The following is a 13,446-nucleotide window of genomic DNA, read 5'->3' as shown; positions in this document are numbered from 1 at the left end:
AAATGAAGAATCAGTGTTTATTCATGTCTGTCAGCATCATGTGACCTCTGGCTCCGCCCACTCCTGGGGGACATCAGGAAGTGGGTCACCCACTCAGTGAGGTGTAAACACACACCCCCCCCCCCCCCCCGCCCCCCCCCTGCAGCTGGAAGCAAACCAAATAATTAGCGGCTAATTGATGCAGACAGGAAGTGTCTCCAGAATTATTTCTGCTACTTTATAACTTTTTCTGCGTTTCCATGGTAACGCATGAGTGACATCTTCTCCCAGTTCCAAAGGTCTGAAGATGTGATGGATCCAATCAGAACCAGAACTAGTCTGCGGCTTCAGAGTCCAAATTTAAATCCAATAGAAAACGTGCGGATGCAGGTGAAGATTAGGGTGATGGTTCAGAGGGAAACCGTGGAGGAAGGAGTTAATCTCAGATTATTGAGGTTTCTATCCATCATTTGTTGCTCATAGTCGGAGAAATTTGAGTCTATTAATAAAAAGATAAAATTGAGCTCCAGGTCTGGGACCCCCAGGACACGCTGGAGAGCCTGGTCTGCGTTGGATTTTCTTTCAGAATAAAAGCTCTGCTGTCATCCAATCAGAAACCTGTTTCTTTAATCTTCTGATTTATGAGAAACTTTAAAATCTATTTGTTTCCTTCAGGCATTTTATTATCGGTTATTATTCAACAAACATGAGAATAAAACTTTAATCTCCACCAACTTCCAGCAAAAAATAAATAAATGCAACATTTAGCAGAGAGGCTGACGAGAAATACTGAATATTAAAGCAAATAATGTTCAAAATAAAGATTTAATGCATCTAGATATTAAATAATTTCAACCTTCAGCAGCTCTTCACTATAAACTGCAATAAATGTGTTTTATTTCTGAATTATTAAATATTTTCTGCTTGTTTCACTCATTAAATCAGTTTTTTATAATAACTTCTATTATTTTTGGAGAGTTATGTTTATTTTCGTGTTTAAAAAGTGTTTAAAATGACACATTGAATAACTTATAGATTTAAGGTTTTTTTTTTAAAAGGTTGATCAAATTAAATTATAATGAATATAAATGATAAAATTCTCCCAGTTTCAATATTTAGAGAAAACATTTTTTTTCAGTATAATATGAGAAAAAGTCAGAATTTTGACTTTAATCTAAAAACTCTTACTTTAATCTCAGAATTTTGAGAAAAAAGGCAGAATTCTGACTTTTTTCCCACTGAACTAAAAATAAAAGAATCACTTTAAATGGCCCTAATCCTCTTCCGTACAATCTGGTTTGGTTTAATCATAAGTTTAATCATTAATATTTAATAAATATCTTTAAAAGTTGATCATATGTTTATGTTTATTATTAGGATCTACAGAAAGTTTTCATCTTAATTTTATTTCATCTTTATAAAAAATACAAAATAAAAAAAAAGTTAGAACTGTAAATATACATTCATATATTTATATTACTAGTTTTTAAAATGTATTTATTACTGTTTTCAAGGCTGCACTTTAAAAAATGAAATTGTCTAGAGCTGTTTAAACGAAATTTCTTTTTCTGCTTTCACTCCTGTTTACAAAATGACAAAATAAATCTAAATCTTTAGGTTTATTAGTGTCAGAGCGCCCTCTGGTGGCCGCGTGGAGGAATCAAATGTTTTAGATTTAAAAACATTTCTAAGACATAAATCTGAAATCTTTAGTTAAAATGTGAATCCTGACTTTGCGTTAGTTTAATCTAAGGTAAATAAATGTTTATTTCTACAGTAAAGCTGTAAAATGGATCGAAGTTAAATATCTTTCTGGCATAGAGAGCAACACTCAGATCCTCTTCATCCACCTTTTATATTTTCTACTTATTTATTCACATATTTTGTTAAATTTGTGCTTTTGGATTTCTTTAAATGGTTGCTCCCAAATAAAGTCACGTTTTATGGATAAATGATTAATTTCCAGCGGAAATAATGTTTTAAAAATGACTGATTTGTTAAGAAACTCTTCTTTAATTGGAAAAGATTCATTTTATGTGTGAAAATAAGGAATAAAAACGGATTTAAAGGGAAATGATTGATTGATTTGGTTTTAAATCTTTTAACTGAGCTGTTGTCAACAAGTTAAAAGAATTTTGAATCTTTTGATCTAAGAAATCTGAAGTTGACACCTGGGGTGCTGCTGCCCTCTGCTGGACTCCAGCAGTACTGCACCACAAAGATTTTAACCTGAGTTTCTTTTATTTGTCTTTCGTTTAATCATCTTTTAATTTGTTACTCTGCTTTTTATTCACCCGAGTTTAGTTTATTAACAGATGTCAGTTTGTGTTTTCTGTTGCATAAAGAAAATAGAAGAAGAAGAAGAAGAACAGTGGAAATCAGCAATTCTCAAGAAAATAATTACCTTTCAACATTTGTGTAAAATTAAAGCCAAATTATCACCATTATCCAGAGATTCGTAACATGGAATCCCCCCCCCCCCCCCCCCCCAAAAAAAGCAACAAAATAAAGAAATATAAATATGAATTAAATTAGACCAAATAACAAACTCCTAAATGTGCAAAAACTCTTTAATAAAAATAATCCATCAGTGATGATATAAAATGACGTTTGAGCCGCTGTTAGAATTCACAGTATTTAGGAGCTGAACTCTGGATTATTTCTAGATGAATTGTCTCCTTTTTCCCTCTAACTCTTCTCTGATTGGTTGATTAGTAGTTTCTCTATGTTCCCTCGTTCAACCAGAGTCTCAGCCTTCGTTCTGTCAGACGTTCACTGATGGCTTCCCAAAGCCGCCCGCCTGGTTTTAAACACTTTAAGCTGCTTTGGATGCTTTTCTATTTTCTGCTTCTGGATGTGAGAATCTACTGCAGGAAGAAAAGGTCCAATAAATGAAGTTTAGCTTTGATCTGAATCTCAATCAATAGAAAAATGGGCTCATTCAATGAAAGCACTTTATTAAAAGGGAGAAATAAAGCTGTTAATTTAGGACTTGGTGACGAATCCGAGTCGATCTCAGACCCAGATGTGGATTTTTAACTTGTTTCTTTCCGACTCCGAGAGGGAAAAGAGTCTAAACTTGATTTTTCAGAATCAAATTTTCTACATTTGGAGAAAAAACTGATTTCAGAATCCAAACCTGAACCTTAATATTTAAAATGAATGAATAAACTTTAATCGTTACTGAAATATCTTGATGCTGAACAGATCCAACGTTTAAATGGTTCCAACTTTTCATTTTTTACCTTTTTTTCTCTCATTTCATTGGATAATAAACCTTCATGTTTTCACATTTGGAGCCATAAAAGCAGATGTGAAAACAGCTGCAGGTTTCTAAACTTTCCAACCCGTCTGATTCGTGTGGAAAAGTCGAGTCGGTTTTTGTTTTAGTCTGAGGATCTTTAGTTAAACTCGGCCTTATAAGCAGCTCAGCAGGTGAAATGATTTCTACCTTTTATTTCTTTAACATAATTCCGTCATAAGATTTATCCACAGTCACATGTTTCACATTTGAAAACATGTGAACCACATGTTGATAAAAATAAATGACCTTTAAATCTAACTGCAACAAAACTAGTAGATTTACAAAAACATTAGATTTACAAAGCTTGGAATGGCGATCCACTTAAAAAAATCAATTACAAGTTAAAACGACTCTGGCGATGTTTAGAAAAACAACATGTTTCCAAAGAAGATGAAAAAAATAATTAAAAACACGAGGGGAGGGGGGGGGGGGGTTAATGCAACCATGTGTTCGCAACACAAATATAGAGAAGTTCAAGAAAAAATACAAGCAGTATAGAAATTATCCAATGTTCTGTTAATTCTGAATGATGCATGCATTCACATTAATGCATTCACATTAATGCATTCACACGGCCAAACCTGCATACATGGGAAATAATTTAACTAGTTTAAATAATGAACTAGAATAATATTGGGACCAGGGCTGAACGATTTAGCAAATCATTGCAATTATTTTTAACCAGTATTGCAGTTTTATTTTCATTTTCCGTTAAACGCGAACTTGTAGATGTTTCACCTCCAGGCTTTTATTTTTTAAAGCTCTGCTTCCCCAGAATCTATTATTACAGGACTTCACTGTAACCTTTCTGCGAAAAACTCTCTACTTCTACTTGCATAGATCTGGGTGCTAACTGCTACTCTCCGTGTGGCTTCTAGCATTTTACCGCCACCTAAAGGACTGGAGGGAGAAATTTCTCCTTCTCCTTCTTCTTCTTCTTCTTCTTCTTCTTCTTCTTCTTCTTCTTCTTCTTCTTCTTCTTCTTCTTCTTCTTCTTCTTCTTCTTCTTCTTCTTCTTCATGAAGTCTAATGGTGTATGGCAAACAGTTGAAAGTGCATTACTGCCTCCTACTGGTATGGATGTGGAACAAAATGACCGAATATCAAACAATAAATGTATCTACTTTACTTTATATCCAAATATAATAACCCGATAATAATCCTCTATAATTATCTAATATAATTACTATTTATTATTACGAATATCTTTAACTTTCTCAACTAACTTATTTGAGTCCCGGATTGAAATATAAACAAAAAGGGAAATTTAAAACATATTCTTAATGTTTTCATATTTCTTATACATGGATGCCTAAATATTGGTGGTTTTGGTGGACATATAAATTCGAATTAAAGGATTGTCTTTGAGACACGTTCCAGTCGATGTGCTTCAGTCGGTGTGGATGAATAAATTCTCTGCTCAGTGGATGATTTTGCTATCAGCAACATTCTAGATAATTTCTGACACTTTATTTGTTAAACCTGGAACCTGCGGAAGATTACCCCCCTCCCTAATTTCATATTTATGAATATGTGGAGAAACTTGCATAATTGTAAACACATTATTTCTCAAGCGAAGCAGGGGAAGGAGATCTCTGCAACCTGCGGAACGTTCCCTCCCCTCCTTATTTTCACGTTACCTCAGATCGGGTTGTCTCCTCGTAAGCCAGCAGCCCGCCAAACGATGAAGGGCAATATTATGGTCATTACTGTTAATATATAACAGCAATTTAAAGATTCAGTGATAAAATGTCACAGGGGATGGTATGGGGGGGTCAGTTAAGAAGGGGGATGATTTTTAAGTACCCCCTCAACTGGAGTACTGGTGACGCTTCATGAAAACCTTTTTGCTTTGGCTTCATGGTGGCGCTTCCTGCTTCCTGCTGCATGTGTGTGGATGTGTGTGTTTAATGGATGCTCAAGGCTGTGAGAGCAAACTAATGGATTTATATTTACCTGCCTGCTTTTAGGTGCTCCTCAATCGGTCCATTAGGACAACAAATAAATAGTTCTTCAGAAAAAAACGACTTAACAGCATCTGAATGACCTTAAGTACCGAAGCTTCCCTCCAGTCTGCAGAAAATCCAGCCTCCAACAATCAGCTCCTCTCCTGCACAGCTGCATTTACCGTGGAAGATATTAAACATTTCAACCTTCTGCAGCTGAATTTAAAGGAGACAAATGGAGACGTCTTCTGGTTGTTATGCTTGAATGAAAAGTTTCTCACCTGGAAACTAAAGCCACCAAAACGTCTGAATTAGAGATAATCTCACTGATAATCCGATGATAAAAACTCTTTTCACTAAAATATCCACAGAAGAAGTTCCACCAGTTAAAGTTTAGATCCAGAAGCTTCTGGTAGATCCTTTAAAAGTCAGGATCTTCTTATGGAGCTTAGATTTGATGAATTATTCCTCAGAGATCCTTCAGGATCCCTATGGATAACAATAGACCAAGAACAGTGACATCAGCCGGTATGGCGCAGCCGGGGCCCCACCCTGGAGCCAGGCCCGGGGTTGGGGCTCACATGTGAGCTCCTGGTGGCCGGGCCCAGCCCAAACAGATGATGTTGGCCCGCCCTCCGGTGAACCCACCGCCCCCAGAGGGATCCGTGGGGGTCAGGTGCTGAGAGGACTGGGTGGCGGACGAGGCAGGGGGCCTCGCATCGCTTGGGAGCCTGAGCTTGTGTGGGAGGTTTAGAGGTACGGGATGGATATAGTCGGGCTCATCTCTACACACAGCTTGGGTTCCGGATCTGGTCCCCTGGAGAAAGGTTGGACGCTCCACTCCTCTGGCGTTGCCATCAGGTAGAGGCGGCGAGCTGGCGTGGACTTGCTTATTGCCCCCCATCTCAGTCGTCAGTTCACCCCGGTGAATGAGAGGGTCGGGTCCCTAAGCCTTCGGCTTGGGGACAGGATTCTCACCGTTGTCTTCGCCTATGGGCCCAACATCTTTGCAGAGTATCCGGCCTTCTTGGAGTGCCTGGGAGGGATACTAGACGGTGCTCCAACTGGGGAATCCACGGTCCTACTGTAGGATTTCAACGCCCACGTGGGCAGCGACAGTAAGACCTGGACAGGGGTGATCGGTAGGTAAAGCCTCCCCGATCTGAACCCTAATGGTGTTCTGTTATTGGACTTCTGTGCTTATGTCGATAACGAACACCATTTTCGAGCACAAGGGCTTCCATAAGTGCATGAGGCACCAGGACGCCCTAGGCCAGAGGTCGATAATCGACTTTGTAGTTGTGTCATCTGATCTCAGGTCGCATGTCTCGGACACTCGGGTGAAGAGAGGGGCTGAGCTGTCAGCCTATCACCACATGGTGGTGAACTGGATCCACTGGCAGGGGAGGAAGCCGATCAGACCCAGCAGGCCTAAGCGTGTTGTGAGGGTCTGTTGGGAACGTCTGGTGGATCCCTCTGTTAGTGAGGTCTTCAACTCCTAACTCCGGACAAGTTGCTCCTAGATCCTGTGAGAGGTTGGAGACATGGAGTCGGAGTGGTCCATGTTCTCCTCCTCCATTGTTGATGCGGCCGTTCGTTGCTGTGGCCATAAGGTCTCTGATGTCTGTAGCGGCGGCATTCCTTGAACCCGGTGGTGGCGCCTGGAAATAAGGGCTGCCGTCAAGCTGAAGAAGGAGGTCTACCTGGCCTTGTTAGCTAGTGGCACTCCAAGCGTGCTGCAACTCATGTGGGCGCAGAGGCAAAAACTCGGGTCAGGTAGGAGTTAGGAGGGGCCGTGGAGGAGGACTATTGGTTGGCCTCGAGTGTGTCCACCGCCTTGGGAAGGGGAAGCGGTGCTTCACCAACACGGTTTACAGCGGGGTGGGAAAGCTGCTGACCTCGCCTGTGGATGTTGTTGGGCGGTGGAAGGAGTACTTTGAGGATCTTCTTAATCCCTTCGCTCCACCTTCCGAGGAGGAGGCAGAGGCTGGGGACTCAGAGGCAAACTCCCCCCTTAGCCAGGCTGAAGTCACTGAGGTAGTTAGAAATGCTTCTCGGTTGCAGGGCCCCGGTGTTGGATGCATTGTCAGCAGTGAGTCAGACCTGTTCCCGGTTCATGTTGGTCTCCGCCATGGCTGCCCTTTGTCACCGGTTCTGTTCATTACATTTATTGACAGAATGTCTGGGCGCGGCCAGGGACAGAGTAGGGATGTAAATCACATCCATCATAGCGACCCAACGATTTTATTATTTTCGATACTCAAGAATAAACCACGATACGATTCGATTAATTGGTTGTTTTATTGTTTTGTTTTTTTACCTTACAGGCTAGACAATGTTTCAAATTTGAAATAAATCAATGAAAGCTGTAATATCATTATGCATTTTATTTGAGAAACAACAGCAAATAACAGAAGTAGAAAAGTTGTACTCCGCCTATTCCTATTAAAACCTCAGTCACTGAAAAATAATAATACCCCTGCGTTATAGATTCTGAAAGGCCTCTCATCATAAATACTGTCCAATATCAGTGCTATGAGAGCAATGCAATACCTCGGCTCCAGAGTGTAGAGCAGGTATCGGAAGCCTTCGTTCTCCACAATGCAATAGGGACGTATGTCTGTACATATGCAGAACATCCCCGCCCCTTCCACCGACGCTCCGCTGCAATCTAACTGACCGCAGACAGGAGGCCGGCTTGTTTTGTTTTTGTGACCGAAGTTGTGGAAAACAACTCATGAAGTTTGACCCACTAGAAGAACGAGATGTGCGAGAACGCTGGGACCCTTTCTCCACCTGGATCCCCTCTATTTTTCACCGTCATGTCCCTAAGTTGTCGGACAAAGTCGCCCCCACTTCCTCTCCGCCTCGGCCGTATCTAGACACACAGCGTTTAGCGCAGACCACGCTTCAATATTGAGCATAAATCAAAGATTTCTGCATTACGCCCACTGCAACACACTGCTGCAGGAGGATAACCAGAGAGATAGGAGGGCAAAATAGGTTAGCGCCACCGCAGCACGGGAGGGAGAATTACGCCCAGGAGCAAATGGATAAAAATAGACCGGAGGAAAAAAAAAACATGAGACGCTACTCTTGCAGACGTATCGATGCATCGGATCGTTGGCTGTTGGATCGATGGATCGACACAAAACGATTATTATTTACACCCCTAGACCAGAGGGTGTCCAGTTTGGGAACCTCAGGATATCATCTCTGCTGTTGGCAGATGATATTGTCCTGTTGGCCTCATCAAACCAGGACCTCCAACGTGCACTGGGACGGTTTGCAGCCAAGTCTGAAGCGGCCGGTATGAAGATCAGCACATCCAAACCCGAGGCCATGGTTCTCCTCCGGGGAAAGGTGGATTCCCCTCTTCAGGTCAGTGGAGAGTCCTTGTCTCAAGTAAAGAGTTCAAGTATCTCGGGGGTCTTGTTCACGAGTGAGGGATGGATGGAGCGTGAGATCAATAGACGGATCAGTGCAGCATGGGCAGTGATGCGTTCGTTGTATTGGACTGTCTTGGGGAAGAGGGAGCTGAGCGGGTCAAAGCTCTCGATGTACCCATGAATCTACGTTCCCACCCTCACCTATGGTCATGAGATCTGGGTAATGACCAAAAGGACAAGATTGGGGATACAAGTGGCTGAAATTAGTTTCCTTCACAGGGTGGCTGGGTGCACCCTTCCAGATCGGGTGAGGAGCTCAGTTACCTGGGAGGAGCTTGGAGTAGAGTCACTGCTCCTCCATGTGGAGAGGAGCCAGCTGAGGAGGATCGGGCATCTGGCCTCCTGGTCGCCTCCATCAGGAGGTGTTCCAGGCATGTCCCATTAGGAGGACACCTGGTGGAAGGACAGGACACGCTGGAGGGATGATGTCTCTGAGCTGGCCGGCTGTTGCCTCGGGGTCCCCCCAAAGGGTCTGGAGGAGGTGTGCTTGGATCAGGAAGTCTGGGCATCTTTGCTTAGACTGCTGCCTCCGAGACCCGGCCCCAGATAAGTGGAAGAAGATGGATGGATGGATGGATGGATGGATGGATGGATGGATGGATGGATGGATGGATGGATGGATGGATGGATGGATGGATGGATGGATGGATCGATGGATCGATGGATCGATCCATCGATCCTTCAGAAGGAAGAAAAAGCAGACCTGGATGTAATTTGGTCCAGATTAAAACCAGCGATGATCCTGTTGTTTATTGGAGGCTTAAATGCCTAGACCCACCACCAGGGGGCAGAACTGATGGGATTAGGAGGAAGTTCCCAGAGATACTGGACCTGTTTGTCATGTGTTGCAGTTAAATAGTTAACCACAGCCTCTACTGGTGCTTCTGGGTTTGACTGCGTCTCCGTACTGGGAGGAGCTACTGGTCTCTTCTATGTTTTCTGTCCCATAAAAGGAAGTTCTTCCTGTTTATCAGAGGCAGCAGGTCACACCCACCTGGATTCTAAAGGTGTTATTCCTTCCACCATCGCCACATGCTTGGATGGAGGTGCTAAAATCATGAAACCATCAATGACCTGAATCTACAGCCGGCTGTAATCTCGATAAACTGGATTAAAGTAAGAGGATCTTTTTCTACACAATGTTTCATTCAGTAACTGAAGTTTCTGAGCTTTGAATGAAAAATTAGATTCATCAATGAAATCCTGCAGCGTTTAATCACTGATGGATCAAACATGGACGTATGTCTGCTTTATCCCACTGATTTAGATGATTATGGTTCATTTTGGATATTGAATAATATCACAATGAACGAAAACACTTTGAAGAACGATCTAAGTTGGATTAAGAGTAAAAACACCCCAAATTGAACAAAAGTTTAAGGTTCTGGTCAAACCAGGCAATCAGAAAATGTCTCAGGATGAAGACAATCCAATGAATATCCTATTTACTCTTTCCAGGTCATAGTCATTCCAAAACAGTTAAAAACAATCCGCTGAACTTTGTTTCCAAGTTTGAAGACGTTTCTCTTCCATCCAGGAAGATTTTTCAATTCAAAATGTTAGAAATAGCGTTTAGTTCCAGGTTTTATCCAGACCTGGCTGAATAGGGGAGGTCTTCTGTTCTCCTGTAAAAGAGTTGGAGCTGCGAGGAATGCTGTTTGGAGGAGATCCATCTGACCAGTGAGAGATATAATAACCTAACAGGGAACGGCCTTCATGAACTCAAGTTGATTTTCCTCCAAATGTTAAAGTGTGAGAAAGTTCTCTATGCAGGGGGTGTGTTGGTTCCCCTGGGGGGAGTGTGTGTTGGGACGTTGTAAGGTATGGCAAATGGGATAGTTTCCCAATGGAATGTTTATTTTTCTCTTAAAATAATATAATTAGATAAAATGCACTTGAAATAAGACGATCCAACTGTGTTTTTTTATTTTAAATGTAAAATGTCTCCTCAATTCAAGAACAGATGCACTATTTTAAGTAAAAAAAACAACTTTTTTAGATTTAGATTTTTTTTCCCAGTGTAGTCAGGATTATGACTTTTTCCCATATACAACTCAAATGAAATAAAAATATTGAACTTTTAAAATTTTTTTCCTCCTCTGTTAGAACCGAGCTTCTAGAAGCCGTGCATCAAACCGCTGCTGCCATCATGGAGAACCTGATGACCTTAAACCTGGAAAATGAGTCTCATTCTCCACGGGGATCAACCTGAGCAGAACCGGCTTTGGTGACAATAGAAGGAGTCTGCAGCAGCTGCTGGGCTCGGCAACCCAACACCCAGAACCGCCGCTTCGGACCCCGTCTGTGACCGCATGTCACCTGGGCGTTAATCTGCCAGACCTGGAACCTGAGCAGAGATTAAGACGCTGCTCCTCCTGCTAAGCCCCGAGGATGGAGAGGCATTCATCTGAAATAATAAAAAACAATTAAAAAGGTCGAGTGATGCGACTGCAGACTGAGGCTGAACGTTGTTTTTCCTCTGTGGTCGGAGGAAGAGGAGGGAGGAAGATGTCCATTGATCGGAGCAGCTGGGTGTGTTTGACCAACATGAATGAATTGCGGCGCTGACGTTATGCCCGCTCTGTGTGTGTCCTTGATGGCAACGTATAAAAGTCCAGGAGCTGCTGGAAGCCGCAGAAGAGACGAAGAGCGACCAAGACGTCTTCATCCAGAACCAGAAGAACAGCAGCAGCAATAAGAGGAGAAGAAACAAACGCTGGTGAGAATCACAGGAGCTTTTATTCCTGCATCTATTAGAGCAGCAGAACATTTCTGATTCAACTGATAATTATTTCTATGTTTTTATATCAGCTCTGCTGATTTCTGCAGTGTTCTGAACCGTAATCCTAATCTTTAGCTTCCTTTTCAAATCTGGACTTTAACTAGGCCACTTTAGAAAAGGTTCCTATTTACTCCAATCAGGAGAGATTTGATCCAATTCAGTTAAACTTTTTACTATAACTGTAAATAAGCTTCAAAGTTTGATTTATTCGATTCATGGCTGCAGATTAATAACAGATTAGAACCAGATTAGACCAGATTATTTATGTTGATAATTGGATTTACTTTGCGTCTAAAGAAAAGTCCAGAAAAAGGTTTAATGTGAGTTTTTTTGTCCTCGTTTCTGATTGGTTGACAGGATCATGTGTCCTGTGTGGCTATTGGTGGCTGTGGTGATTGTGGGCGGGGCCACAGGAGCTGTTAGCCAATGCTGGGAGCATCCGAGCTGCCAGGACCTGAACTCTGAGAGCGGCATGATGGTAAAGGAGCGGCCATCTTAGATTACAACCTTAATCTCTGATATTAATTAATTTAATCAGATTAAAGGTGAAATAAACATTAATCCAGTTGATCTAATCTTTCAGGAGTGCATCCACGCCTGTCACTCTGACCTCACCGCTGAGACCCCCCTCATCCCGGGGGAAGCCCACCTCCTGCCTCCCCCGCCTCCCCCCTCAGAGCTCTCCCCCTTCCCCTCCTCCTCCCCCCAGGCCAAGCGCTCCTACTCCATGGAGCATTTCCGCTGGGGGAAGCCCGTGGGCCGGAAGCGCCGCCCGGTCAAGGTCTACACCTCCAACGGCGTCCAGGGGGAGTCCACCGAGGTGTTCCCCGGAGAGATGAGGAGGAGGGAGCTGGCCAATGAGCTGCTGGCAGCAGCCGAGGAGCAGGAGGTGATGGAGGAGGCATCGGAGGAGCACCACCGGCTCCTGGGGGGCCTGCAGGAGAAGAAGGACGGTTCATACAAGATGAAGCATTTCCGCTGGGGGGGCCCGCCGGCCGGGAAACGCTACGGAGGGTTCATGAAGAGCTGGGAGGAGGGGCGCCAGAAGCCGCTGGTGACGCTCCTGAAGAACATCATCAACAAGGAGGAGCAGGTGTTCGTGTGAGAGGAGGAGCAGGTGTTCAGCAGCGACCAATAAAAAGCTGAGAAACTTCTGGATGTGACGTGATTTTCCCTGACATGAAGGCAAAGCGATGAAGATGTTTTGATATTTATTGTTTCATGTAAATAACTGTATTTATTACATATGAAAACAAAGAGTTATTTGCAAGCAAAAGAAACAACGTCTTTGTCTTTCATCCTGATTCTGGTCGTCTTCAGTCTGGGCTGTTGGTCCTGATTCATCAAAATAAAAAAATAAAAATAATAATTTTAATTCTATTCAGTTTATTTCCATAGCTCCAATTCACATCATGTCATCTCAGGTCACTTTCCAGTTCACCAGATCATCCAGTCAGATTGATTCAAAGTTTTCTATCTAAGGAAAACCAGCTGATTGCATCGACTCATTGACTCTTCAGCAATCCCTCACACTAAGCATGCTTGTAGCGACAGTGGAGAGGAAAAACTCCCTTTGAACAGGAAGAAACCTCCAGCAGAACCAGGCTCAGTGTGAGCGGCCATCTGCTGAGGCCCACTGGGGTTCAAGGAGACAGAAGCAGACATAGAAAAAGGAAAAAAGGGGTCCCTATGTCCTCCAGCAGTCTAAGCCTATAGCAGCAGAACTATAGAGATAGCTCAGGATAACCTGAGCCACTCTAACTAGAAGCTTTATCAAAAAGGAACGTTTTAAGCCTAGCCTTAAAAGTAGACAGGGTGTCTGCCTCACGGACTAAAACTGGTTTGCTACTGTTTTTGATACATCAGTTATTCAGAGATCAAAGCTAAACTTGAGAGTTTTCATATACACTACTTCTAAACTTTAAAACTTGTTTTACAAATGTCCACAGATTTGATGCCATAATGGAAATAAACTGTTAAATTGGT

The 13,446-nt window shown here is 42.5% G+C and overlaps 1 protein-coding gene across 1 annotated transcript; it reads left to right on the top strand.

Moving 5' to 3' along the window:
• Window positions 1–11,241: 11,241 nt before the first annotated feature.
• Window positions 11,242–12,736, top strand: LOC119795261 (pro-opiomelanocortin-like). Its single transcript, XM_038303164.1, has 3 exons — window positions 11,242–11,397; window positions 11,818–11,938; window positions 12,044–12,736. The coding sequence occupies exons 2-3, from the start codon at window positions 11,822–11,824 to the stop codon at window positions 12,563–12,565; spliced, it is 639 nt and encodes a 212-aa protein (XP_038159092.1). The 5' UTR covers window positions 11,242–11,397; window positions 11,818–11,821; the 3' UTR covers window positions 12,566–12,736.
• The last annotated feature ends 710 nt before the right edge of the window (window positions 12,737–13,446 follow it).

The sequence above is a fragment of the Cyprinodon tularosa genome, unplaced genomic scaffold (genome assembly GCF_016077235.1).
Source record: "Cyprinodon tularosa strain WSP-4 unplaced genomic scaffold, ASM1607723v1 ctg1135, whole genome shotgun sequence".
Taxonomy (NCBI): domain Eukaryota; kingdom Metazoa; phylum Chordata; class Actinopteri; order Cyprinodontiformes; family Cyprinodontidae; genus Cyprinodon; species Cyprinodon tularosa.
This window is presented reverse-complemented; position numbering and strand designations above follow the sequence as displayed.